Consider the following 25,807-nt stretch of genomic DNA (forward strand, 5'->3'; position numbering starts at 1 on the left):
AATACAACAAAATAAAACTAGTACTGGTACAAAAAATTTAATGAATTTAAGTTAATTTCAGCTGCTTCTTTGGAGGCGTCTAGCACCAAGATGCAGTTACAGAAACAGCTTTTTCCCCGCTGCCGTCACTAAACTTACCCGTGTATGTGTGGACGTAGGCTACTTTTGAAAAATATCTCTGTCCACATGTAAACGCTAAAAATGCACTTAAACGCTGTCAAGAACGTGCCAAATCCTAGCTGTGTAGAAATGTTGGCCCATTAGAAGTGTAGAAGCCTGGCAGGGAAACAGTAAACGGGGTTTTATGCAAACTGTAACTACTTCTGAAAGGTTTTTGGGTTTTTTGGAAAGGCAGCTAATTCTGTGTTACTTTTCAAGAGCCTTTATATTTTAAATGCTAATAACCAAAAACAGTATTTTGGCTGGTGTAGACTCACAACTCAACTTTGGAATGAACAAAATGCCTACAGCATGCATACATTTTAATTTAAAATGTATGCATTTGTATGCATATAAAATATAACACGTGTATCATTATTCCAAAACCTCACACACAAAACTGCAAATCCACACTTCAAGCCAAACCTCACACAAAGATTACAAGTAAAAAGCTCGTTAGCTGTTCCTTTGCAGACACTGACTCATCCTACTGAATATGTGCAACGAAGACTCGAGTAAAAATGTAAACAGCTAAAGTCAACACAGGCGCGCAGACAGGACGTTACGACACAGGGGCAGCATGTAAGTGACGGTGAAACGAGAGCGTGTGGAAAAACTGAGTGTGTGAGCGGGAAAGGCAGCGAGTGGGAAGGGTTAACACGGCGTGTGGGTGGCAGAGGTCACAGCTGGAGCTGCAGGTACTCTTACCTCTGTGTCGTCTCCTTCGTAGGGCTCGTTGCAATCGCCGCTGCCCTCGTTGCTGTCCTCTCCTTCCTCTCCCATCTCTCCGTCATCATCATCCTCCTCGTCATCTTCCTCCTCCTCGTCTTCATCTTCTTCATCCTCGTCATCGTAGTCCTGGAAACCGGCAAATTTGTAAGACAAATTTTCACCGTTTTAAATGTCGTCTTTAAAAAAAAAATTGAACAAAACTGCCGTACCTGCTCTTCGTCTTCGTCTTCCTCCTCTTCTTGTTCTTCGTCACTCTCTGTGTCCGTTACGATAACGATCACTTCCTGCTGCAGTTGTTGCGTGGTCTCGCTTTGGCTCAGGGTAACCTCTTGCTCCATTGTAAGGGACTGGGAGGCTGTGCCTTCATCTCCATCCTCCAGCGTGGAAAACGCCTCCGTCTGCGGGGCGAAAAAGTGACAACGCAAAACATCATGCAAACTAGATATCAGCACAATTCCTGCATGAATGTGACAACATTATCACAAGACTACTTTATGGTACTGCTACAATGGTGAAAACTGTCTTATGGTACAACATTATGAAATCCTCATTGGCAGCTTTAAGATTGAGTCTATATATTTACTTTAAATCACTGCAAAGATTTAAATGATGGTAATTATCAGCTGATGTACAAAACTAAAAATGTTTGGGCCAACCTGGCTTCCTTCTCCACCGTCTAGACTGTCTGTCGGCACCACTCCCTCGGCCTCAGCGCTATCCTCGGCCAGCACCTCTTCCTACAATCAGAACCGGCGCATCAATATTCGCTCAAATTTAAAACAAACAAACAATCAAAACCATGGAGTTTTATGTGCATCAGTCCAGCCTCACCTCTGGACCCACTCTCTGGATAATGCGCAGCTTCTTTGATATGGGAGCCCGCGAGGTGTCCTCCTGAGTGGCTTCAGTGTCAGTGACCACACTGGCGGTCTCCTCCTCTTCCCGAGGACGCTTGGACATTGCCGATGTCCCCGGTGTTGCTGACACTGGAGAGAAAGCGTGGCTATCGTTGGTTAAAGAATTAAGAAAAAACCTCGTCGTCTAAAACAAAATATCGCCTCTGCTTTCAAAAACAATCTCTCACCGGTTCCAAACACAGAGGACGACGTTGACGGCCGCTCCACCTGCGAGCTAGGCGTGGCCTCGATCGCCACAGGCGGTGGCTCCTGATTGGCTGGCTCTGTATGGGTCATGCTCTGCTGCTGCGTCGGTTGAACGAATGCGGTGGCCTGTGTCTGGGTCTGCTGCACAGTGAGCATGGGGCTAGCTAAGGTCGTCTGGACGTTGGGGCTGGCGGAGCGCACCGAGCCGCTCGCACTGCCGTACACGGTCACGTGCTCCACTGGTGGCCCTTCAGCTGGCTGCATCACTGTCCAAGAATAAAAATTACAAATACTGCAGGTTTTACCATGACTAAAAAAAATAAAATAACCTGCAGTTAGTTTCCTACTCATGGACTCGCTAACAGCTCAGCTAAAGCTTTGCCGTTAAACCTACCTTCCTGCGTCTCCACCTGGGTGGTGGGCATGACCGTAGCAGTGGGCGTAGGAGTGGGCACAGGAGCTGGGGTGATCATGGGCCTGATGCTTGCTCTCGGAGTGGGTTTGTTCCCTGGGTTGACGGGCTGTTTACTGGCTGTAGCAACTACAGGTGTAGGCTTAATGTTGGCGGTTGGAGGCTCGGAGGTGCTGGCACTGACGGAGACAAGCATTAGGATGAGTCATTGTTCTCTGGACCTCAAAGATCCACTAAGAAAATGATACCCTCTCCTCCAAAGTCCAGACGTGGCACCTACTCTGCCATTTAATTTTGAGATTGCAGAAGTCAGCGGCACGACCAAACAAATGTCAAACAGCAAAAACTCAGAAAAGTGCAAGTGTGGACCAGCCACCAGTCAAATGAATAAAGTCAGCATTAAGACAAATACAAAACTCACGAAATGCATTGATGCATACTGAGTAAGACTTTTTAAATACTCCTCCATGCTTAAATAGTGCGCCTACCTGCCCCTGTCTGCAGCTGGAGTGGTCTTCAGGCTGATCTGCCTCTGCTCTGTGCTCCTCTGCGGCTCTTGGGTCTAAAAGCACCGAAAGAAAGAAAATGCTCAGAATCAGGACGCCGAACGGTCACTAAACTCGCCGTACTTCTCCAATCCAACATAGTTAAGCCATCAAAATAGAGAAAACTGATAAAATAAAGACACAATTTTAGCAACGCTTGCAGATAATCGTGTTTTAGTTGTGTGACACATACCTAAAACACTAAAATATTTATATCACAGCGAACCAGTGTAAGTAGACTAAAGTAAACAACAGCCTCACCTTGCTGGGACCTGCCTCAGCTGGCTCATCTCGCTGCTCTTGTCTCTCCTGTTGACCTCGCAGGTCTCGGAGTTCTCGCTCCTGCCGACTCAGACGGCCCTCGTATTGAGACTTCAGAGCGCTCACTCGCACCTCCAGCTCCTCACGCTGCTGTTTTAGCTCCTCGTTTTCCTTCTGCAACTGGTCTTTAGCGCCTGGTCATAAATCGCAAACGTCACAGATTCGAAGTGAGAAGTGATGCTCGTTACGCAGAGCCAAGCGATGTGAGGAAGAGCAAGTAACTGGTAAAAATCAGGAGTTTATGGTAGTCCCCTCACCCACGAGCTGGTTGATCTTCTGCTTGGCACAAACGATGGCTTTCCTGGTCTTCTCCTCCTTCTCAGCCATCTGCTGTCGGAGCGCGTCCTCCTGAGAAGCTTTATCCTGCAGCTCCTGCCGCAGCCTGGTCAGCTCCGTCTGCAGCCGAGATGATTGTTCCTGGGCGTTACGTGCATCGGTCTCGCGCTCCGTGACCACCTAAGGTACGCGTGCAGAATTGTCTAAACACTTGTTTTTTTCCCACCCTCCCAAGAACTTTTAGTATAGAGGTTTATCAGAGCATATAAAACGGGGGGATTCAGCAAGTTTTCCTACCTTGTTCATGTTCTCCAGCTGTCCTTCTAGGTCTGCACTCCGAGCTTCAGCTTGACTCAGAGAATCTCTGAGGCTCTGCAGCTCCTGAACCGAGGCCTGACGAGCCTCCTCCTCTTGGGATGGGCCTGCCGCGGCCTCAGCTACAAGCTGGAGTACATATGGAGTTAAAGTTTAACCTCAAGGAAGCACAACTGTACTACTGATGAACTAATTTATCACCAGATCGTGATAAATTAAAACACATTTTACAACCACCCACTTTAACTTCAGGCTCTGGATTGAAGTTTAAGCTGTAATGGTAACAAGTACCTTGTCGTGCGCCACCTTAAGCTCATCGTACTGCGTCCTGTAACGGCGTCCGATCTTCTTGATCTGTGCGATGGTTCGCATCTTCTCCTGGAGTTCATGGTTTTTGGTCTCAATCTCCTTCTGCAGCCCGTTCTTGTCTTCGGTTATCTTACTCATACTGTCACGCAAGCTTTGTATTTGGTTCTGTAGGGAAGCTGTAAGATTATTTGTCCTATAGAGAGAAAAGAAGAGAAAACTAAAATGAATGAAGACAGGGGAAGAAAGAACAGACCAGGAGAGCCCAGTTCAGCACCTGTATGTAGTTCCTCACCTGACCACCTCAGATTTAAGTCTGTTGTTTTCCTCATTCAGCTGCTGGATACGTTTGAGATGCGCCTCCTTCTCAGAATGCAGACGCTTGTACTCTTCTGGATCCGAATCTTTCTGCTGACTCACCAAATGCTAGAGCGACATAAGGAAAACTAGTCATTCATCTCACAACTTAGAAGTCTGTCTCATGACAAATGTAATTTTTCCCCTTCGTGTACAAAATAAAATCTTTTTGTTTATATTTGGGTCTTTGCACCGACCTGAGTACGAGCCTTCCAGCGTTTGATTTCCTCTTCCAGCAGCTTCTTCTCTGCCTGCAGCATGCCGCTTTTCTCACTCAGCTCAGAGTTGGCCTGCTGCAGTGGCAAGATGTCCGACTCCAGCTTTTGCACCTGAACACACAAGAGATACTCAGACACTGAGAAGCTTTCAAACATAGCTGCCGCTTTGCTGCCGATTTCCTCCACCGAGTTGTCAAGTCTGCAGTTTATGTCTGTCTAGACTGTGTGTGTCTGTTAGGGTTGGGCGATTGAACAAATATGTCGACTATCACCGATAGGCTGAGCCCACTGGCGATCGTTTTTACTAGAGTGACTTATTTATTTGCCCGTGAGTACGTTTGCTAATAGTGATGGAGCTAATTGAAGCAGTCAACAGAAAAAACATAATAGCACCCCGTTTCATCTGCGAGCAAATGCTTGTTCCTGCAGAAGCTGGTGATAGCCTAGCATACTCAGCACGTACATGTTAATGCAAGTTAGTCGTGTTTGAGTCCTTTGCTCGCACTACACGTCTGCACAAGCGGCACACCGCTTTGGTTACATCCTCAGGTTTACCTCTTTCATCTGGTTTAAAGCCAAAGAAATCCCAAATTGGTGACTTTATATATTTTTTATTGCTGTCAGCGTTAATGCGCCGTCATCAAGACAAATGCGACTAACAATTAACCCATCTGTGCGCAGACTGAGTCAAAATCCCTGAAATGTCTCCGTCAACGCATTTGTTCACTCTGCGCTCCAGATGTGTTGAGCGCGTTAATAATTTTTAATCGTTAACCGCGTTAACCCTGACAGCCTTAATTTTTTTTGGAAATTAGTTCGTCCATGTTTGGACTTCCTCTTGTTAACGCGCAAATCCGTGCATGATTACATTGCTCCGCCCATCAAAAAGTCTGCGCATGTGCGAATATATCGACTGGACTGACGCGTGTCGGTTGAATTTTTTTTTTTTTTTTACACATCTTCTGTGTTTACATATCTTTGTGGGGACCAACAGCCCTTATGGGGACAAAATCCAGGTCCCCGCGAGTTTGAAAGCATTTTTCAGACTCAAAATGTGGTTTTAGTCTCAGGGTCACAATTAGGTCACGGTAAGGCATCCATTTTTGATAGTTAGGGTGAGCAGCTACGGAAAGCATTATGTCAGTTAGATGACAACACAGTGAGTGTAAGACTATACAGAAATCTGATACGTGGGCACTCATTCACTATAACTCACCCTGTCTGTGAGTTACAGGTGTGAATAGTGATCATAAATTAAGCTGACCATTCAGATTCAACATGTTGGTGTTTTTGGACATTTTTATGGTCACAATAACCTTTGACCACCAAAACTCTTAAAATACGTAGATGTTAACGCAAAATTTGAAATGTACAGAAGACATTCCAGACTCCACGTAGCAGGCACTGATCGTCAAAGGGAAAATAAAATAACGCTCTTCTCGTGGGTGTTGTCAACATCAAATTTAAACACTTGCAATATTTGGATAATCGAGTGGTTATAGTGTACAAATGAGAAACTAATCTCCAGTGCACTGCTGGAGAACATGTGAGATTCAGCCAAACTAACAAAGTGAGACTGACCTTAGCTTGAGTTTGCTGCAGTTCCTGCTCCATCCTATCCCTCTCTTCTCTCAGACTCTTGTTTGTCTCCAATAGGATGCTCATCGTTTCCGTCTTCTTCATCAGCTCATCGTGCTGAGCCAGGGTCTTCGCTGTCACCTGAAACGGAATAAAGTGTAAGATAAAGAAAATCCGTAGGCGGTCTGCGTGCTCGGTACAGCCGCAAACCAGAAGTTACTGAGTCAACGAGTACACAAACAAACCTGCATCCTCTCTCGAGCAGCGCTCAAACTGTCCTGCACCTCCTTCAGCTCTCGTTCCAAATGCTCCACCCTCAAACGGTAACGCAAAGTCTCCCCTTGGGCGACCTCAAAACGAGACTCTGAGATCTCCTTCTCCCGACGTACAAACCTGTGATGAACAATGCGGATCAACCGTTCTTAGAAATAGTGAAATCATGACTGTGCAAGAACATCCTGCAGTGTAAGCTAGATAAGCCCGTTACCTGAGAATCTCAAGAAGCTGGTCCTGGGATTTTCCCTCTTCAGTCAAAGATATGTTGAGGGAACTTTCACTGGCAGCACGCTGCAAATTATCTGCCATCTTGCTGCTCATGGCCTGGATCTGCTCATGAAGGAGGGTGTTCTGCCTTTGCAGCTCCTCATAGCGGCTCTCCATCTTGGACATCTCCTCCTGTCAGACGAGTTAAGACGAATTAAAACAGATCATAATATATCTAACATAACATATCTAATCTATTTATGTAATGTAAAACAAACCTTGAGGATCTTCTCTTGCTCCTCCCATGACACTCTGGCCTCCAGTAGCTCAGCACTGATCCTCTGCTCTCTCTCCCCCAGCTGGTGTTTGAGCTCTGCAGCCTGCAGGACCTGGGCTTTAGCTGCCTGCAGGGCTTCCACGTCCGCTGCGTGCAGCATCATCTCCCGCTCATATTTATCTTGAGCTTCAGCTGCCAGTTTAACCTTGAAAAGCGAAAGAAGGTTTGGAGTCAATCTCTGCATATCAGAGTTTCTCAACATTTCTTCCCCTCTCCCCACAAATTACTTCATATTTTTGATTTTTACCTGCATTAAGTGACCTCAAACCAGAATATTCCACACTTGGATTATTTTCCTCCATGTAATATTTTATTATGACTGCTTACCTGATCTTGGCAGTCCTTAATAGCCTGCTGTTTCTGGGCTTCAGCGACTGCAACCTGCTGTAGCGCTGCCTGGTGGTCTGCCTGGGCACTGCTAAGACTTCTCTTCAGGTCATTTATCTAACACAAACAAACAAAAATGTTTCCAGTAACAGAAACAAGTAAACGCATTTATCACTTGTGCCTGGTTATAACAAGGCTTTCGTACTTGTTCCTCCAGAGCAGCCAGGACACTCTTCTTCTGCTCCTTCAGGTCTTGCTTCTCTTTCTCTGCTTGCAGAAGCTTCTCTTCGAGTCTGCAGCGCTGCTCCTCGGCCTCCTTCATACGGCCTTCAATGGATGAGCGCGCCTGCTCCGTCACCTGGTTGTCACACACGTCACATTACATTTAGAAAAACAAAACATTTACGTGATTTTTAAAACTTAACGTGCCAAATTTGTAATTGTTGAGACGATCTCAACCCTGATCATTGTGTACACCAATAATATTGAGCTGCCTCGTGGCTACTTTTTAACTTTCATACAGTAACAGACTGTGAAGCTTCTTGAATCACATCTGTATCATCTGTACTTTCATATAAAGTTACAATGTCAACATAAACTAAAACAACTTTTTATTTGATTAACAGCAACAACCCTTTGAATGTTTTCCACTTTCATATTTTTTGTCCTATTTGGATGTTTTATGAGCTGAGGTTGTTTCACGATCGAGCCCCCAACCTGTTTCTCGTTCTCCAGCGATTCCTCGAGGCTCTGAGCCATCGCTTGGTACTGCTCCATGCTGGATGTGGTGGCCCGGAGGCTCTCTGCAAGCTCTTCAACCCGCGTTTCAGCAAGCTGCAGGCGGCCTCGTAGGTCCTCTCTGTCTTGATCTGAACCAGGCAGGCCTGCAAGCGAGTAAAGCATTTTGGAAGTCGTTGTGTGAGAAAGGGGGACACAAATGTGCACTAATCAAATATACCAATTAAGTTTGAAGAACCTGTGCTTAAGTTCCCACAGATTTTCAAAAGGAGCGCGGTTTTAGACATTTTACTAGACCTCATGTCAAATAAACAGAACCCAGTGCAACACTCAGGCTTTTAAATTTCAGATAAAACTGGAACATCTGGGAAATCTGAGCAATTTACTTGCGTCTCAAACATTCAAACTAGAACGTAGGATCCAAAAGAATGACGACGTTAAACATGCCTCGTGGTATTTCATGACATCCCGACAACATGCAAAGAATTTAGGTTTGTACGTGTCTGGATTTTATTGGGAATGTTAGTTTAACTTCTTCTGTCTGTAAACATTTAATGCCGACCTCTGCCGATCGGTGTAGAGGGGGAGCTCAGGATGTGACGCCCTTCGATGCTGCCTTGCTGCATCCTGAGGGTGTTGAGCTCAGACTCGGCGGCATTAAGTTGTTCCTTTGTTTTTTGGTGTAAGGCGACTTGTGTCTCCAACTGCCTCTTTGCATCCATTAACTGAATCTGTGCATATGAAAAAAAGAAAATCATTAGCACTATATCTGCATCCTTCTCTGGCCTACAAAAGATGATAGAAACTGTTTTATCGGATGCCTACTTCCTGGTTTCTGCTGAGCAGGTGGCGCTGCTCCACTTCTTGTTCAAGCCTCTTCTGTAGCTGGGAGATCTCTCGCTCCTGTTTCTCTAACTGGCTGTTCAGACGCTGACGTGTGTCGACCTCAGAGCGCTCCAGAGTGGCCTAAAAGAACAGAAAAGGTAACGTTAATTTTGTTTACGTGAAGATGTGACAGTCAGACACTGACAGAAAAAAAACAAAACAAGCTCCGATTACCTGAATAGCCTGGAGGTTGGTCAGCAGCAGGTTTTGGCTCTGCTGCTGGCTCAGAATCGTCTCTTTCTCCTGACTCAGCCGGGACTCGACCAGCTTCAGCATGTCTCTCTCCTTACGCAAGTTCTCAGCACGGCCCTGAAAAGGTGGATGAGATTCAGGTTACAGTACGTGTCTCAGTATATCCTGGAGCAGGGACACGTCCAACTCCAAAGTGATCCAAAGCACAAATATGACACTGGATAAGGGGCAAACCTCAGCCATGGCGAGTTTCTCCTTGGACTCTTTAAGATCCTCATTCAACGTGTGGACGGTCTGTTCAAGCTTCTGTGTGGCAGCCTCCATCTTCTGTCCTTTCTCTCTCAGTGAAGCAATCTCCTTCCTGTAGCCCTCGACGTTGTCCTGCAGCATCTCGTACCTGAGAGCGTAAAAAGCTGACGTCACTTCTGCCGACTGATGTCCTTGTGATTAAATGTTTGATTTTAACAGTGGACATTTCCCCTGAAAAGTTCACGTGCTCCCAAGTTCTGTTCCTGCTACACCCCCCCCCCACACACACACACTTTTTTTTAAATTACCTTTTGGAAGCAAACTCTAGCTGTGTGGATATCTTGGCATTCTGGGAGCGGAGCTCCGAGAGCTGTTCCTGGAGTTTCTCGTTCTGTTCAGTCATCGCCTTCTCGCTCTCCGCGCGCTCCTTCTTATAGGTGGAGAAGACGTCCTGCAACTGCAAAGAAACCAGACATTTTATTTACTTTGATAGAGGTGTTAGTAAATAAATAAAATTTTATTTCTATAGCACCTTTCTAGACAGAATCACAAAGTGCTGCACATAAGATAACAAATAATAAAAGGGTAAAACAGACAATATAAAACAGGCAGAAATTTAACCAAAAACAGTTTTAAAAAGGTGAGTTTTGAGTTGTTTTTTTAAAAACAACGACTGAGTCCACAGATCTTAATGTCTGAGGGAGAGAGTCCACAGTCTCGGGGCCACGGTGGCAAAAGCTCCGTCACCCTTAGTTCTCATCTTAGTCTGTTTTATAGCAAGTAAGCCCTGATCAGATGACCTCAGGGACCTGCTGGGGACGTAAGGCTGTAGCAGATGGGAGATGTAGGCTGGTGCCAGTCTATGCAAGGCTCTAAATGTCAAGACCAGGATCTTAAAATGAACTCTAAATTCAACAGGAAGCCAGTGTAGCTGAAACAGCAACGGTGTCACATGAGAGTACTTGGAGGATTTTGTCAAAAGTCTAGCTGCAGCGTTTTGCACAACCTGCAGACGATCCAGAGAACCTTCGCTTAGACACATAAACAAAGAGTTACAACAGTCCAAGCGTGAGGAAATACATGCATGTATAGCTATCTCCAGTTCAGGGCGAGATAAAATAGGGCTTAACTCGGCCACATTTCTTAAATGATAAAAACAAGACTGAACCAGAGATTTCACATGCCCATCCAGTCGAGTCAAAAGTGACACCTAAATTCCTGATAAAGGATTTAACATACACAGAAAGAAGACCAAGGGCTTTCACTATCTGGGATACAAATCTGTCACATATGAGGACTTCAGTTTTCCCTCGTTGAGTTGGAGGGAATTTACAGCCATCCAACGTTTGATAGAATCTAAGCAGTCATTTAAAAGCCAATAAACACACTGCTGTCTGTGATTCAGAGACCTACAAACGTCTTTATGTGGGCACTGTGCCATCTGGTGGCCAGCACGAGCAACACGATGCAAAGTCCCAAGCTTTTAATGAAGAAAAGAAATAAATATTTTCAGTTTCCGTCTTGTGAGGCAAATTTAGCTCACCTGTCGCAGAGCCGCCTTGGCCTCCAACGCCTCAGCAGACTCTGTGGCCATGGAAACAAGAGCGGTGGGTGTTCCTGCGGTGGGAGTGGCCGCGGGGGAACGACGTGGGGTAGACGTCAGGGAGAATTCTTCAGTTGGTGTACCTGGTGGATAAACAATCAAATATTCATCCGTGCTCTTCTGCTTATCCTTTTCAGGGTCGCGGGGGGGCGGAGAGGCAGCCTAGACCCTGGACAGGTCGCCAGTCCGTCACAGGGCGAACACAGAGGCAGACATTCGATTCGCTCTCACCTATCGGCAATTTAGAGTTTCCCGTTAACACTAACTGCATGTCTTTGCACTGTGGGAGGAAGCCAGAGCGAACAACATGCAAACTCAAATATTCAAATATTAAAATTCCCTGTAATGTGTAAAACTGCTGTGAAATTAGTGTATCGAATTCTATAAACAATATTCGCTTATGGTTTTCAAGATGCAAGTGTTCACGTTCTTACCTTGTTGTGGGAAGTTGACTCCGGTCGCCTGAGCCAGTAAGACTCGGTACATGTCCCTCTGCCTCACAATGGACTCGGTCATCTTTATCTGCTGGCTGCGTTGCTCTCTCAAAGACTCCAGCTCAGCCTGGGCCTTCCCCAAACTCTGCTCCAGCTCCCCATGCCTGAGACAGTTCATTGTGGGGAAACAAGGTGAGATAATATTTTAGGTCAGATACAAAACTCTGGCTAAATAAATAAATTTTTAAAAAGCCATTAAACATTGTAATATACTTATTGCCGGTAGCCTCAAACTCCTCCTTCTCCTGGGCTTCACTGATATCTCTGAGGGCCGCAAGAAGACGCTGGTTCTGCTTCTGAAGCTCCTCCACACTACGGAAAGTCACCAAGTGTTGGCTGATCACCTCTGACGTGCTGCTGACATCAGCTGAGCTCACCTCCTCCTCGTGAATCACGTGGTTCCCACGAGCTTCTTCGAGCTCAATCAGCAGCACGCGAACCTAGAAGAAACGATAAGGGGTAGTAGAGAAATTTTATTTGAGTGATTTGATTATTTCGGTCATTATTTTGAAGACTGACAAAGTTTATCCACACAAAGAAAAGTACGAACCCACCTGCTGAGCCATGTCAGTGAGCTGAAGCTCAAATCTCTGATTGTCTCTCTCCAGGACCGAGGAGCGCTTGTTGGCCTCGTCGGCCTCGCTCTGCAGGCGGTGAACCTCCTGTAACAAACGTGAATGGAAAGCTCGAGCGTTGCTTGGTATTAGCAGTCACTGTTTACGGTTTTCTTGTCAATTAAAAAGCAGCATTTGATCACGCAAACAACGCGGCTCCATTACAAACCTTAACAGCCTGCTCCAGCTTGGCAGAAAGGCTGGCCACTGATTTCTGCATGCGCTCATGCTCATCCCTCTGCCTTTTCAGGATGGGGGCTTTCGCTTCCACTTCCTGCACAATGTCATCCAGATACTTGTTGACTCGCTTGTTCTCCAACCGCTCCAACTGCAGCTGCTCCTGGCTCTCCACGTATGCTGTATACAACTGAAGACGTGATAATCAAACATCTTGTTGTTAGTTCAACACACGTCGGTAAGAAATCCGAACAAGCAAGACACATAACTCTAGAGTAATGAAATTTGTAATGAAACTTAAACCTGAGCTGTACGCACCTCAGTCAGCTTCATACCAGGTTTTATCTTGGATATAGCAGCGGCTGTTGGAGACATTGTTGTCATTTGCTCTTCTGTCAGAATGGATGTTGAGGCAACAGGGCCTGGACAGACAAAGAGAAAGTTCAAATGATCACATTAAAAATAAATAAATAAAATAAATCCACGCAAGGCTTGGCTGAAGTTCCAGGAAATTAATTTTGCATTGCCTACAAATAATCAGCATGTCAATGAAATGAAGACAGGAATAAAAATCAACTCCACTGACCTCTAAGTTTGGAACTTGACAGCAGTTCATTGGCATTGTCCAGCTCCTTCTCAAGGCCCTGAATCCTGTCCTTTAACTCACCGACAGTTTTGTCTGTGACGCCATTCATTTCCTGCAACTTATCCTCGAGAGCCTTGTTGGCTGTCAAGGAGGGAAGAAAAACAAAGACTCTAAAATCCCAACAACCTGCAACTACACGAGCAAACAAACTGAACATCTTCTGTCCTTCTAGGATAGAAAACATGATTACAGAGGAGCCTTTTACCTTCACTGGCATCTTTCAGCAGCTTGTGCAGCTCCTCCACCGCCTGACTCAGCTCTTTGCTTTTGGCCTCAGAATCTGCAGCTGCTCCCTGCCAGAATAAACGGTGAAGTATAACAAACACCGGCAAAGAAGCCGAGCAAATACATGCAGGCATTCATTGCATTTACAAACGTAAAGCTTAAGCACTGTCATTTTAATTAAATATGTAAACACTCAAAGATTATGTTTTTAAATCACAAGTTCCCTATAACAATTTTATTGAGCCAAGAACACACAAACAATAATTAACTGGCATCTGTGGGTCAGCAAAGAAAGAATTTCATTGCACAAAGAAATGCCTTTTCTCTTGTGACACATGACAATAAACACTTTGAATCTTTGAATTTGAATCCTGGTAACAAATTTAGAAGTTGTTGATCACGGGCGCTACAATCATAACGTAATGTAATAATTTACCAATGCAAACTTGGAAATAATGGTCCAGAAGTACAGAGCACCACATGGTTTCATTTTGCACGTGTACATACCTTGTGTAAATTGCAAAGCTTAATGTTGGTATTGAGCTCATTTCGTAGCTTCTCCTCCATGCTGGTGTGTTGCTCCTTGGCCTAAAACAAGTTCAAATCCAACCATTCATTTTCACTCCGAGTGCTTTCATTATAATGTACGTTTACATAATACCAAAGGGTTTGATTAAAAAGGAATTACTGTCTGCAAACAGACATACTTCTTTGAGTTTGCTGATCATCTCTTCGTTTTGTTTCTGAAGGTTCTCGTTTGATGTCTTCAGACTGGTCACTTGATCTTGGAGTTTTTTCACCTAGAAATCACAAATGGCATCAGATGACAAGTCAAATAAGGTTCTACACAGTCTCAAAATAAATAACTGCCTACACTCAAGGCACAATGAGCACTGAGATCAAAGTAACAAACCAAGACTATCGCGACAAACTTCTTCAGACATAAACATCCCAAAGAAAAAACAAAACAACAAAAAAAGGGACTTGCCTCATCTTCTTTATTCTCCAGGGAACACTTCAGCTCCAGGATCTCGTTACCCTTCTGCCGGGACAGGGACAGCAGGTCCTCACTCTTGGCCTTCAGCTCCTCGTTAAGCCAAGCTGTCTGGCTGTTCAGCAGCTCTTTCTCTTGTTCCATTCGCTTCTCCTTATACTAGAATAGATGACAACTTCAATCAGTGATCTGCTGATAACCGTGGAAAACAGAAAACAACTTTCTCTCGCAGGTGGTGTTAAGATATTAAATCTACATGAAAATATCAACTCACTTTGATGTTGACTTCAGCTGCTTCGAGATCATCCAACTTCATCTGCAGGGTCATCTTTGACGAGTTCACTTCCACCAACTTATCATTGAGTTGCCTCAGGTCATCTGGAAGAGCAAAAGAAATGACTCTGTTATGTAGAGGTGAGATTTTACATTTACAAATATAGATGCAATACATATGAAGTTATATAAAAATGTTCTTTTCATACCATTTAAGTTCTCCACTTCTAAGGATCTCCTTTCCAGTGTTCGCACAAGTTCTCGCTTTTCTGCCTCCAATTCATCTTTGGCTTTGGACAGCACAGTCTAAACAAATGCATGAATTTAAACAGAGTGCTTAGTGTTATAATACTTACAAATTAAGCACATCTTAAATCCTTAAAGCATCCAAAGCAGTTTAGTAACGCAGACATTTCCTCTTTACACATATATTTTCATTATCAAGAAACTTCTTCTACAAGGTGCATGAGTGCAAAAGGGGAGGGGCTGGTCACGTTAAGAGATCTGATTGGTCAATCCAGTGTTATTAATGAAAATGAAGGAATGGGCTCCTTTTATATTAAACGTGGAAGTTATGGCATAAGCGCAAGTAGGATTTAAATCTTGGGTGTCAAACTGTGTTAAACCTTTTTCTATTGTTATGTTTGATTTGATCACCTGCCATACGTACAGTTTTTACAAACATTCTTGCTAAAAAACGCTTGATTGTTCTAAAACTGTTCGTAATAACTCTGAACCTCACACCAACAGCAATAATAAATGGTCAGGCTCCAGAGGACATGACCACTGCAGTTCCCGATAGACTAAAATAAATTAGAAACATTCTTTAACACAAAGCGGTTATCGGTGATTTTCGGATTCCCTACCTGCTCTGATGACAACCTCTGTTGTGCAGATTCATATTCTCGGTTCTTCTCGCGAACACTTTGGAGTTCCTCTCCTTCAGGAAAAAAAAAGAAAGTTAGCAGAAAGAATAAAGGTCGACATTGTGGAGTCATAAGTGGAATCAGTCCGAGTCCGATCAGAAAACCTAAATATATTATTCTCACCAAGTCTGTTAAACTCATCTTTGAGTTTAAGATGTTCTTGAGTGTGAGACAGGAAGTCTTCTTGACATTGGGAAAGCTGTTTAACTTTTTCGAAGAACTGTTGCTCTGTAACAAGAAGGTAAACAAAAACAGCTAAGACAAGAAGACAGAATCATCGCCTTCTTGCTTTATTTACATCTTGTTTGCTATGAAAAGCAGTGGTTAGCTCAGAGGGTTAATTAGTGCTAGCATTAGCTAGCATCTCATTCTTGTTATTGGAAAAGCGCAGGTTCATCGCTTGTTAGCTTTAATCAACATTTTAAAGCCCCTGACGGACAAATGAAGTAACAAACAAAGGACGGTTAGTATGTTCAGTACGTTCAAACTTCTGAGGTTTAACATTGCACGGTTTAAAACGGGCATGCATGCACTGTAAGCAAAGCCAAACACTTTAGCACAGCTAGCTATCAGGATAACAGGGAATAACTTACCGCTGTCAACCCGGAATTGCTCGTGTTGGGCTTTTAATGAATCGATTTCATACCGCAGATCAGAAACAATTTTCTCGAGTTTACTTTGAATTGTTTTTGGTAGCTTGGCTAGTTCGGAAGCCTCCAACTCCTGTTGCAGGAGTGCCGCCATTTTTCCCGACTACAAGACGAGCACGCGCAGTTGATAATTTGAAGCATTATGGGAAATGTATTTCTTTTAAGCGAGGTAGCAGTTTAGTCAACCTAAACAAATCTCGCTTGAAAACATAAGTATTAAGCTGTAAAAACAAAACAACAAAACAACAAACAAACAAAATAATTATGTGTATACCGTGTATTAGCAACTAGGTCTAAGTTTTTAAAAAATCGTCCCCGTGGCCTCTGGTGTATACAGATACTCCAGACAGTGACCGCCGGCAGATGACGCCAAAACATACTAAATCGACGTCAATGTAAGTACCAATGTACCAATGACTGTAGAAAAGATTGTTTTTACAGTCATTGGTAAATACGCTTGTGCAAGCATAGAAATACAGGTAGCAAATATCTGTTATTTTTATGCATCAAATATACATACATATATACACATATATATACGCACACACACACACACACACACACACACACACACACACACAACACACACACACATCATAGAATACATTGGGAAGATGGCCCCAACTGACGAGTGCTCAGTGAATACCTCAGGCAGCAGAAACCCAAGAAAGAGGAGGGAGACGAGGAACCATCATGGAAGGACAGGCCCCTGCACGGTATGTACCACCGGCAGATAGAGGAGGTGGCTGATATCCAGAAATCCTACCAGTGGCTGGACAAAGCTGGACTGAAAGACAGCACAGAGGCACTAATCATGGCAGCACAGAACAAGCTCTGAGACAAGATCCATAGAGGCTGGGGTCTATCACACCAGGCAAGACCCCAGGTGCAGGCTGTGTAAAGATGCCCCAGAGACAATCCAGCACATAACAGCAGGGTGCAAGATGCTAGCAGGCAAGGCATACATGGAAGCCATAACCAAGTGGCCGGCATAGTGTACAGGAACATCTGTGCCGAGTATAACCTGGAAGTACTTAGTTAGATTATGTTATTCCCTCACTGTATATATATATATATATATATATATAATATATATATGATATATATATAGTAATATAGATATATATATATATAATATATATATATATATAATATATATATATATATATTTACATTATATATATTTACATATATATGAGCATAATATAAAAATAACATTATGATATCATCAAATCAAATCTCATGAGGCATTAAAAATATATTTGCAAAAGGCTTAAAGACAACTGGAGTATATTGGACTAACCAATATAGGACTAAAGTTGTCTTTAAAAGTCTCTGTAGTATAATTAAAGGATACTGAGGGTAGTGCTGTGCAGAAAGAATAAAAGCCTAAACTAGCTTATTTATGTAATTCATTGACTGCTCGACTGGATATCACTATTTTCCATTATTATTAGTATGTATAACAGTTCTGTATAAAGTTCAGTTTGCATTTTTGTTTGCATTTATGAAAAGGCAGCACGGTGGCACGATGGTTAGCAGTGTTGCCTCACAGCAAGAAGGTCCTGAGCCAGGGTCTTTCTGTGCGGACTTTGCATGTTCCCGTGTTTGCGTGGGTTCTCCCCGGGTACTCCGGCTTCCTCCCACCGTCCAAAGACATGCAACTTGTGGGGATAGGTTAATTGGATAATCCAAATTGCCATAGGTGTGAATGTGAGTGCGAATGGTTGTCTGTCCCTGTGTGTTGGCCCTGCGACAGACTGGCGACCTGTCCAGGGTGTACCCCGCCTCTCGCCCTATGACAGCTGGGATAGGCTCCAGCGCCCCCACGACCCTGAAAAGGATAAGCGGAAGCGGATGGATGTATGGATTTATAAAAAGGTGTGGGTCTTGATAAGTGTTAAACTTATACACTTAAAAAACAATCGTTGGCCCTTAGAAACATGGACCAACAATTTTAAAATAAATAATAATAATGATAATAAAATGCAGCTGAAACATATGAAATCATAGGTTTATTTATTCAAATAATTAATCATTAAGGATGTTGTGTTAGGTGGAAACTGAATGTGTACAGATTATATTTGAATAGATTAAATTTAAAGTCATTTCACTCATATAACAAAATTACACTGAAATTGTACATGTAATGTGTGTATCTGTTGATCTAGCTAGCTGCCTATTATGATGCACATGCAAGTTTTGCTTTGTGTCCTTATGGATTTACAGTAATAACTTGAATATCTTTATAAATGTGATTCCTCTGCTCCGTACAGGAGCAACAGAGCTAATCTTATCTTTGAGCTACACCCTTCATAACTTCATGCTCCGTATTACACAGCACATTTAATTACTTGTAGAAGGTTGAAGTGTGAATGTTTTCTTTTTATGTGTGCAGCTGTGTGTGTTTTTTCCTTTCTTTTGTTACACAGCCACTTACACTTTCACTTAGTGCTCTTGGGTGGAATTTCTTCGGAAGTCTCAGTTTCAGACATTTTACTGTGTCCCTTTGTGACATAAACCTTGTTGGTATTCAGAAACTGTTGAGACTAGTTGGACAAATACCTCAGTGGCTTGTTGGTTCATAATGAAAATGAGACTTCCATGAGACAAAAGCGTGAACACGAGAAGTTTTAAGGCAAACATTTGCTGCAGGCAGCGGAGCTATTTTCTGACAGTCTGCTGTCACGCCTGGATACCAACGTGTACAGTAAGCTGCAGCAACATTACAGTGAAAACCTCTTAATCTGAGTCAACCATACCGACAGTTGTCAGGACTTGTCATCAGCAGGAGCATGGACACTCCAGCCTGTGGTGTTTGAATTTAAACAGATGTGATTCATGGTTACGGGGACATTTACTTAAATCCAGCAAAGATGAGAGTACTTCAAAAGAACTTTGCAGGAAGTTAATCCTTTGGAAATCTAGCCACTCATCTCTTACACCATCCTTGACATTTTTTCAAGTTTCGGTCCTTTCATTCAGTAAAGTGAGCCTAGCGTGTGAAACATCAATAGGACCAACCCAAAAGTAGGAGGTGGGAGCCTCCTGTGCACTATAATTTATTTTTCTGCAGCCGTTCCAGCTGTGTTACTCATTCTCATCCTCCACTGAGTCCTCCATCCTCTATCTTCCCCATTTCTTTGAAAAGTTTGCTCCCCCCACCTTTGTTTTGGTAACAACAATCACGTTCTGTGAGGCCGTGTTGCTGTGGCGGTTGCATTGCGTTGGACTTTATTCCACGCGTTCAAAAAGTTGCCCCTTGTTTGTACTGAAAGCTCACCAGGCCCAACACTCACATCATCACTTCATCGCTGACCTTCATGAGTCACGAGGATCTTAACAACATATATAAACAACTTTACTTAAAATAGGTTTTCTTACAGGCAGTTATGTCATCTCCCAAACATCCGGTGTCCATATTTGGTCTAGCGTGCTTCCAACCGGGTGTCCTGCTGTGTCATGACATCACCTCAGTTAAACTGTTTTTTATGTGGGTGAACTAGAGCGCGACAGATGGGCTTTCCAAGACTCCAAACATAAAAAAAGCACAAAAAAGTGTTCCAATTAGCGAAGGAGTATAAACAAAGGGGGGACCAAAATGTCAGGATGGGGGTGGAATCAGGTGGTCGGAGCATGGGTAAACAGTGAGATAAACATTTGTTTGAGTGGAGCAGTGAGTCAGGTCATGTATGGGGTCTTTTCCAAGAGGAAAGACTTACTGTATCTGTGTAAATGTTTTTCTGGATTTCACTCTGCAGTTATTCAGGAAACTCGGCTCATGTGAGGCCGACCCTTCAGATAAGCATCGAAGTAAAATATACCCTCATTTCTTAATGGCGTTAAAAAGATCTTTCCTCAGCTCTTCCAAGATGACTCACTGTGGCTTCTGCCTCACTCACTTGTGGCCAAAAGCCAGGAATAGATGGTTGTAGATTGACTAAAGTGTGACTTAAACATTGCACCATATTATTAGGAAGTCGATGGCTGTCCTGTTTGCAAACAGTGCTGTAGTAGTCGAGACTTGCTGACGTGTTTGGGCACTCCGAACCACTTTCTGCTCCGATGGCTTCTGTGGAAAGTATCCAAAAGATTTTGATAGAGACGCTATGGTGTAACAATGATGCAATACCAGCAAGAGGCTATGCAAGTCATGCGAGATGCGCTACTGTGGAATGGCAAACACACAAAGATCCTTAGAGGAATATTTATAAGAGTGTAACAGTTTGGCAGCTCTGGCTTCAATAGTCATTAGAAATCCTTCTTACAGGCAATTATATAAGAGACTAATGTAATTTTCCCCCCAAGGAAGCCACATCCCCCCCTCACCTCAGAAAGTTTGAAATAAGCTTGGACGTTCTTTTCCAAATTTCTAAATCACTAAAGCTACAAAACCTACAACAAATAAAGTGACCCCCTATTAGTCAAATTTAACCCTTTTTTTGGCCTTACAGCAGGGCTGGGCAACTCCAGGCCTCGAGGGCCGGTGTCCTGCAGCTTTTAGATGTGTCCTTGAACCAACACAGCTGATTTAAACGGCTAAATTACCTCATCAACACGTCTTGAAGTTGCAATTCAATTCAATTCAATTCAATTCAATTCAATTTTATTTATATAGCGCCAAATCACAACATAAGTCGCCTCAAGGCGCTTCATAGATACAGAGAAAAACCCAACAATCATATGACCCCCTATGAGCAAGCACTTTGGCGACAGTGGGAAGGAAAAACTCCCTTTTAACAGGAAGAAACCTCCGGCAGAACCAGGCTCAGGGAGGGGCGGCCATCTGCTGCGACCGGTTGGGGTGAGAGAAGGAAGACAGGATAAAGACATGCTGTGGAAGAGAGACAGAGGTTAATAACAGATATGATTCAATGCAGAGAGGTCTGTTAATACATAGTGAGTGAGAAAGGTGACTGGAAAGGAAAAACTCAATGCATCATGGGAATCCCCCGGCAGCCTACGTCTATTGCAGCATAACTAAGGGAGGATTCAGGGTCACCTGGTCCAGCCCTAACTATATGCTTTAGCAAAAAGGAAAGTTTGAAGCCTAATCTTGAAAGTAGAGATAGTGTCTGTCTCCTGAATCCAAACTGGAAGCTGGTTCCACAGAAGAGGGGCCTGAAAACTGAAGGCTCTGCCTCCCATTCTACTTTTAAATACTCTAGGAACAACAAGTAGGCCTGCAGAGCGAGAGCGAAGTGCTCTAATAGGGTGATATGGTACTACAAGGTCATTAAGATAAGATGGGGCCTGATTATTTAAGACCTTGTATGTGAGGAGCAGGATTTTGAATTCTGGATTTAACAGGAAGCCAAAACAGGAGAAATCTGCTCTCTCTTTCTAGTCCCTGTCAGGACTCTTGCTGCAGCATTTTGGATCAGCTGAAGGCTTTTCAGGGAGTTTTTAGGACTTCCTGATAATAATGAATTACAGTCGTCCAGCCTGGAAGTAATAAATGCATGAACTAGTTTTTCAGCGTCACTCTGAGACAGGATATTTCTAACTTTAGAGATGTTGCACAAATGGAAGAAAGCAGTCTTACATATTTGTTTAATATGTGCGTTGAAGGACATGTCCTGGTCAAAAATGACTCCAAGGTTCCTCACAGTGTTACTGGAGGCCAAGGTAATGCCATCCAGAGTAAGAATCTGGTTAGATACCATATTTCTAAGCTTTTCAGGGCCGAGTACAATAACCTCAGTTTGATCTGAATTAAGAAGCAGAAAGTTAGCGGCCATCCAGGTCTTTATGTCTTTAAGACATTCCTGCAGTTTAACTCATTGGTGTGTGTTATCTGGCTTCATGGACAGATAGAGCTGGGTGTCATCAGCATAGCAGTGTAAATGTATGCTATGTCTTCTAATGATGCTGCCTAAGGGAAGCATGTATAATGTAAACAGAATTGGTCCTAGCACTGAACCCTGTGGAACTCCATAATTAACCTCAGTGTGTGAAGAGGACTCTCCATTTACATGCACAAACTGGAGTCTATTAGATAGATATGATACAAACCACTGCAGCGCAGTACCTGTAATACCTACAGCATGTTCTAATCGCTCTAATAGGATATTATGGTCGACAGTATCGAACGCTGCACTGAGGTCTAGCAGGACAAGCACAGAGATGAGTCCACTGTCAGAGGCCATAAGAAGATCATTTGTAACCTTCACTAAAGCTGTTTCTGTGCTGTGCTGAGCTCTGAAACCTGACTGAAACTCTTCAAATAAACCTCTGCAGATGATCTGTTAGCTGTTTGACAACTACTCTTTCAAGGATGTTTGATATGAAAGGAAGGTTGGAGATTGGCCTATAATTAGCTAAGACTGCTGGGTCTAGAGATGCTTTTTGAGTAAAGGTTTAACTACAGCCAGCTTGAAGGCCTGTGGTACATAGCCGATCATTAGAGATAGGTTGATCATATTTAAGATCGAAGAATTAATTAATGGCAGGACTTCTTTGAGCAGTTTTGTAGGAATGGGGTCTAAAAGACACGTTGATGGTTTGGAGGAAGTAATTATTGAAGTTAACTCAGAAAGATCAATTGGAGAAAAAGAGTCTAACTTAACATCAATGGTACTAAGAGTAGCTGTAGATAATATTACATCTGTGGGATGATTACTGGTAATTTTTTCTCTAATGATAAAAATTTTATTAGTGAAGAAGTTCATGAAGTCATTACTAGTTAACGTTAAAGGGATGGTTGGCTCAACAGAGCTCTGACTGTTTGTCAGCCTGGCTACAGAGCTGAAGAGAAACCTGGGGTTGTTCTTATTTTCTTCAATCAGTGATGAATAGTAAGATGTTCTGGCTTTGCGGAGGGCTTTCTTATAAAGCAGCAAACTATTTCTCCAGGCTAAATGATGATCCTCTAGATTTGTGACACGCCATTTCCTCTCCAGATTACGAGTCATCTGCTTTAGGCTACGTGTTTGAGAATTATACCACGGAGTCAGGTACTTCTGATTAGAGACCTTAGTTTTCACAGGAGCTACAGTATACAGAGTCAATCTTGTCATTCAGGTGTGTCGACCCAGGGTGAGATCTAAAACTTGCAGGACACCGGCCCACGAGGCCTGGAGGTGCCCAGCCCTGCCTTACAGCATGAAACCTGCCAGTTCAATTAACCTGATACGTCCATGATACGTTAGGTTGTGGGACCATCTTTACCAGCAAGAAGTCTGGAGTCTGAAATGGTCATCACTGCTGTGCTCGTGGTCATTTGTCCTGTCACGTGATCCAGTTTCAGCTAAATTTTGTATCTGAAATTGGACAGAGGATTTCATACATGATTCAGTGACTCCAAGGTGCCCAAGTCCTGTGGCTGTAAATCAAACCCAACTCATCACCCCTGCGCCGCCATGCTTCACAGTCAGCAGGAAGTGTTTTTGCAGATATGCTGTGTCTATTTTGTTTGTTAGATGTCACACATCTATTCACACAGAATAGAAGGTGTTTGCTGTTAAACCATTTTAGTGTTTGAGTTCATTCACGGCAATTTGGTGCGATACTCCAGTAACTGGGACCGGGGGTGGCACTTGGTGAGCATATTAGAGCTTCATAGTCCAAAGGTAAACTGTGCCTCCGAGTCAGTGCACAACTCTGACGACCTGGGTAAGTCCCCAGGGGACCTCTTCAACTTTTTCTCAAACTGTTATGGAGTCGAAGCATCGCATTAAATGATAACACACGGATGAACTTTTCTGGAAACACATAAAACTGCCGCCTTTTCAGAAACACGCGTGCCCGTCACTGAGCAATAATGTCCGACACTCCTGCTTTTCAGTCAAGCTGAAGATTGTCGAATCATTGGTGGACAGAAGATTAAAAAACAAGTCTGATAAATGAAAACGATAAATGTAGTAAGAAAAGCAGTAAACTAAGGATGGCCTTTTGAGAAGAAGGAAGCATGAACGGTAAATGTGTCTTATTTCTATAAAGCTTCTCTATTTTCTCAAGTGTTGTTCCCAAAATGTGGTTTTAATGATTTGATTATCCGGTCGTTAAGTCTGACGTCACTAGCCGTGTCTGGGCCTAAACTCCGCTGCAGGTCCATATATCAAACATCACTATGGCATTACTGAGAGTTGAAAAACTGTCTAAAGTCTTTCATCTTCAATAAAATGATCAGCGTTCTGCTCTACCAGGTGTAACAATTGAGTTTAACATCCAGGCATCCATGAAAACGGAATTTATGACATTTAACGGAGTTAGAAGTTAGCAGGGAGTTAGCTCGCTAGCTTCTATCTAAATACAATATAGCATGTCCTGACTGCGGGGTTTTGGAAACAAATTCAAACGTACAGCTCTGTTATCACTTCCAGCATAAATGAAGACAGAAAACTAAACAGCAGTGACGTTTGTAGGGTTACTGAAGTTGGGCTAGCTGGTATATAATGATGTGCTACGTGACCGCTAGCTAACACAGCTATGTTAGCATAACATAAACAAGCTAACTTTTTTTCCACTGATAAAAGTTAACGTGAGTGTTCTCGGTGGTCAGGAACAAATGTAATCGCATGGCAGGATGCTGTAAAAGGACCAAACTTCAGCCAGGAGAACAACTGAGATAATCCATCCACAATACGAGGTTAGTCATTCATATACTGCTGCATGGGCTGGGCTGTAGTTACATCCTAAGGTTTTAAAAACTGAGCTTAAATAAATGATTAGCGGTAATAAAAGCCGAGGGAGGTCAACAGTGATCACTGACTGTTTTAGGAGCTTTTTGAGATCAAATAGAAGAAAATACATAACATTAAACATGTTAACAACACAACACATTAAACGCAGACTACTTTAGACCCGGAAGTAGGATTCGTCGCGTCATCACTGAACAACCGGATAAGTTAAACAAAGTAAGTATGATAATATAGTTCTGATAAATTTACGACGAGATGGAGGAAACCTGTCTGGCGGCTGTCTGAGCTTTAAGAGGCGAACTGCGTCTCGAAAATACACACATGATAACACAAAAACACTTACCTTCCATAAGAATTTATATGATCCTACTTCATGACAAACCTTGTTTCCTACAGGCTGTTTGATTTAGCTCACTGCAAATTAAATTGTGGGTTATTGCAAGTCATCACTGAAAAGGAAAACAAAAAATTAAGTTGTGGTTTCAGCATGCCAGGAGTTCAGGGGGTCACGGGTGAGACAAGTCTGTGCTTCGATACAGATGAAGTTATCATACACGCGACAGCATCCGTCTGCACACTATTTTTCTTCCGTAACCTTATGCAAACTTTTGAAAACTTTCTTTTTCTGATCCCTTTTTGAAAATTTTACTTCACTTCAAGATGAGTTACTAAACTCGAGAGTATTTACACCAGGCCTTTTAATCTACGCAAAGTACGCACACTTAAACTAAAGGGTTTAAGTGTCTGGAGTGTAGACAGAGGTGGTGGGAGTGAAGGAAAAAGAACAAAGTCGTCAGGTGACAGAGTAAAATTCTTGCCTTCATCTCCTGGCAAATTCTGAAGCGATCCTCTGCTGCTTAGGTTCAATATCGACTTAAAATATGTGTGAAATTGTGTGAAATTTCACTGTATTTTAGTTTTACTAAGTATGAATGGAAAATGGAGAAAAGCCTCGCTCTGTCCGAAGGCTTAAACACATTTGAAATCCTAATTTTACTTCCTCTTTGAGCCGCAAATGAAACGTGCAATT

The 25,807-nt window shown here is 43.1% G+C and overlaps 1 protein-coding gene across 2 annotated transcripts in view; it reads right to left on the reverse strand.

The window, feature by feature from the left end:
• The window catches only part of tprb (translocated promoter region b, nuclear basket protein), a 21,970-nt gene extending 5,712 nt beyond the window's left edge, over positions 1–16,258 (reverse strand). Inside the window, exons 1-41 of one of the 2 annotated variants that reach the window (XM_005938514.2) lie at positions 16,079–16,258; positions 15,609–15,713; positions 15,426–15,499; positions 14,769–14,865; positions 14,561–14,664; positions 14,281–14,445; positions 14,000–14,092; positions 13,800–13,880; positions 13,273–13,360; positions 13,008–13,148; positions 12,740–12,843; positions 12,414–12,611; positions 12,185–12,292; positions 11,844–12,070; positions 11,571–11,734; positions 11,077–11,219; positions 9,842–9,990; positions 9,519–9,681; positions 9,267–9,401; positions 9,033–9,173; positions 8,770–8,938; positions 8,187–8,338; positions 7,675–7,827; positions 7,470–7,586; positions 7,084–7,287; positions 6,810–6,997; positions 6,568–6,715; positions 6,326–6,463; positions 4,724–4,855; positions 4,465–4,595; positions 4,155–4,365; positions 3,846–3,992; positions 3,530–3,728; positions 3,213–3,406; positions 2,895–2,968; positions 2,389–2,585; positions 1,976–2,260; positions 1,723–1,877; positions 1,548–1,628; positions 1,101–1,289; positions 868–1,017 (exon numbers count right to left, since the gene is read on the reverse strand). In XM_005938514.2, the coding sequence (XP_005938576.1) occupies positions 868–1,017; positions 1,101–1,289; positions 1,548–1,628; positions 1,723–1,877; positions 1,976–2,260; positions 2,389–2,585; positions 2,895–2,968; positions 3,213–3,406; positions 3,530–3,728; positions 3,846–3,992; positions 4,155–4,365; positions 4,465–4,595; positions 4,724–4,855; positions 6,326–6,463; positions 6,568–6,715; positions 6,810–6,997; positions 7,084–7,287; positions 7,470–7,586; positions 7,675–7,827; positions 8,187–8,338; positions 8,770–8,938; positions 9,033–9,173; positions 9,267–9,401; positions 9,519–9,681; positions 9,842–9,990; positions 11,077–11,219; positions 11,571–11,734; positions 11,844–12,070; positions 12,185–12,292; positions 12,414–12,611; positions 12,740–12,843; positions 13,008–13,148; positions 13,273–13,360; positions 13,800–13,880; positions 14,000–14,092; positions 14,281–14,445; positions 14,561–14,664; positions 14,769–14,865; positions 15,426–15,499; positions 15,609–15,713; positions 16,079–16,229 (6,045 nt within the window). In that variant the 5' untranslated portion in view covers positions 16,230–16,258. Of the gene's footprint in view, positions 1–867; positions 1,018–1,100; positions 1,290–1,547; positions 1,629–1,722; positions 1,878–1,975; positions 2,261–2,388; positions 2,586–2,894; positions 2,969–3,212; positions 3,407–3,529; positions 3,729–3,845; positions 3,993–4,154; positions 4,366–4,464; positions 4,596–4,723; positions 4,856–6,325; positions 6,464–6,567; positions 6,716–6,809; positions 6,998–7,083; positions 7,288–7,469; positions 7,587–7,674; positions 7,828–8,186; positions 8,354–8,769; positions 8,939–9,032; positions 9,174–9,266; positions 9,402–9,518; positions 9,682–9,841; positions 9,991–11,076; positions 11,220–11,570; positions 11,735–11,843; positions 12,071–12,184; positions 12,293–12,413; positions 12,612–12,739; positions 12,844–13,007; positions 13,149–13,272; positions 13,361–13,799; positions 13,881–13,999; positions 14,093–14,280; positions 14,446–14,560; positions 14,665–14,768; positions 14,866–15,425; positions 15,500–15,608; positions 15,714–16,078 lie in introns of both variants that reach the window. The other variant, XM_005938513.2, reaches the window with a different exon arrangement.
• Between the last annotated feature and the right edge of the window lie 9,549 nt (positions 16,259–25,807).

Source organism: Haplochromis burtoni, unplaced genomic scaffold (assembly GCF_018398535.1).
Source record: "Haplochromis burtoni strain Fernald_Lab_line unplaced genomic scaffold, NCSU_Asbu1 Contig_256, whole genome shotgun sequence".
NCBI lineage: Eukaryota > Metazoa > Chordata > Actinopteri > Cichliformes > Cichlidae > Haplochromis > Haplochromis burtoni.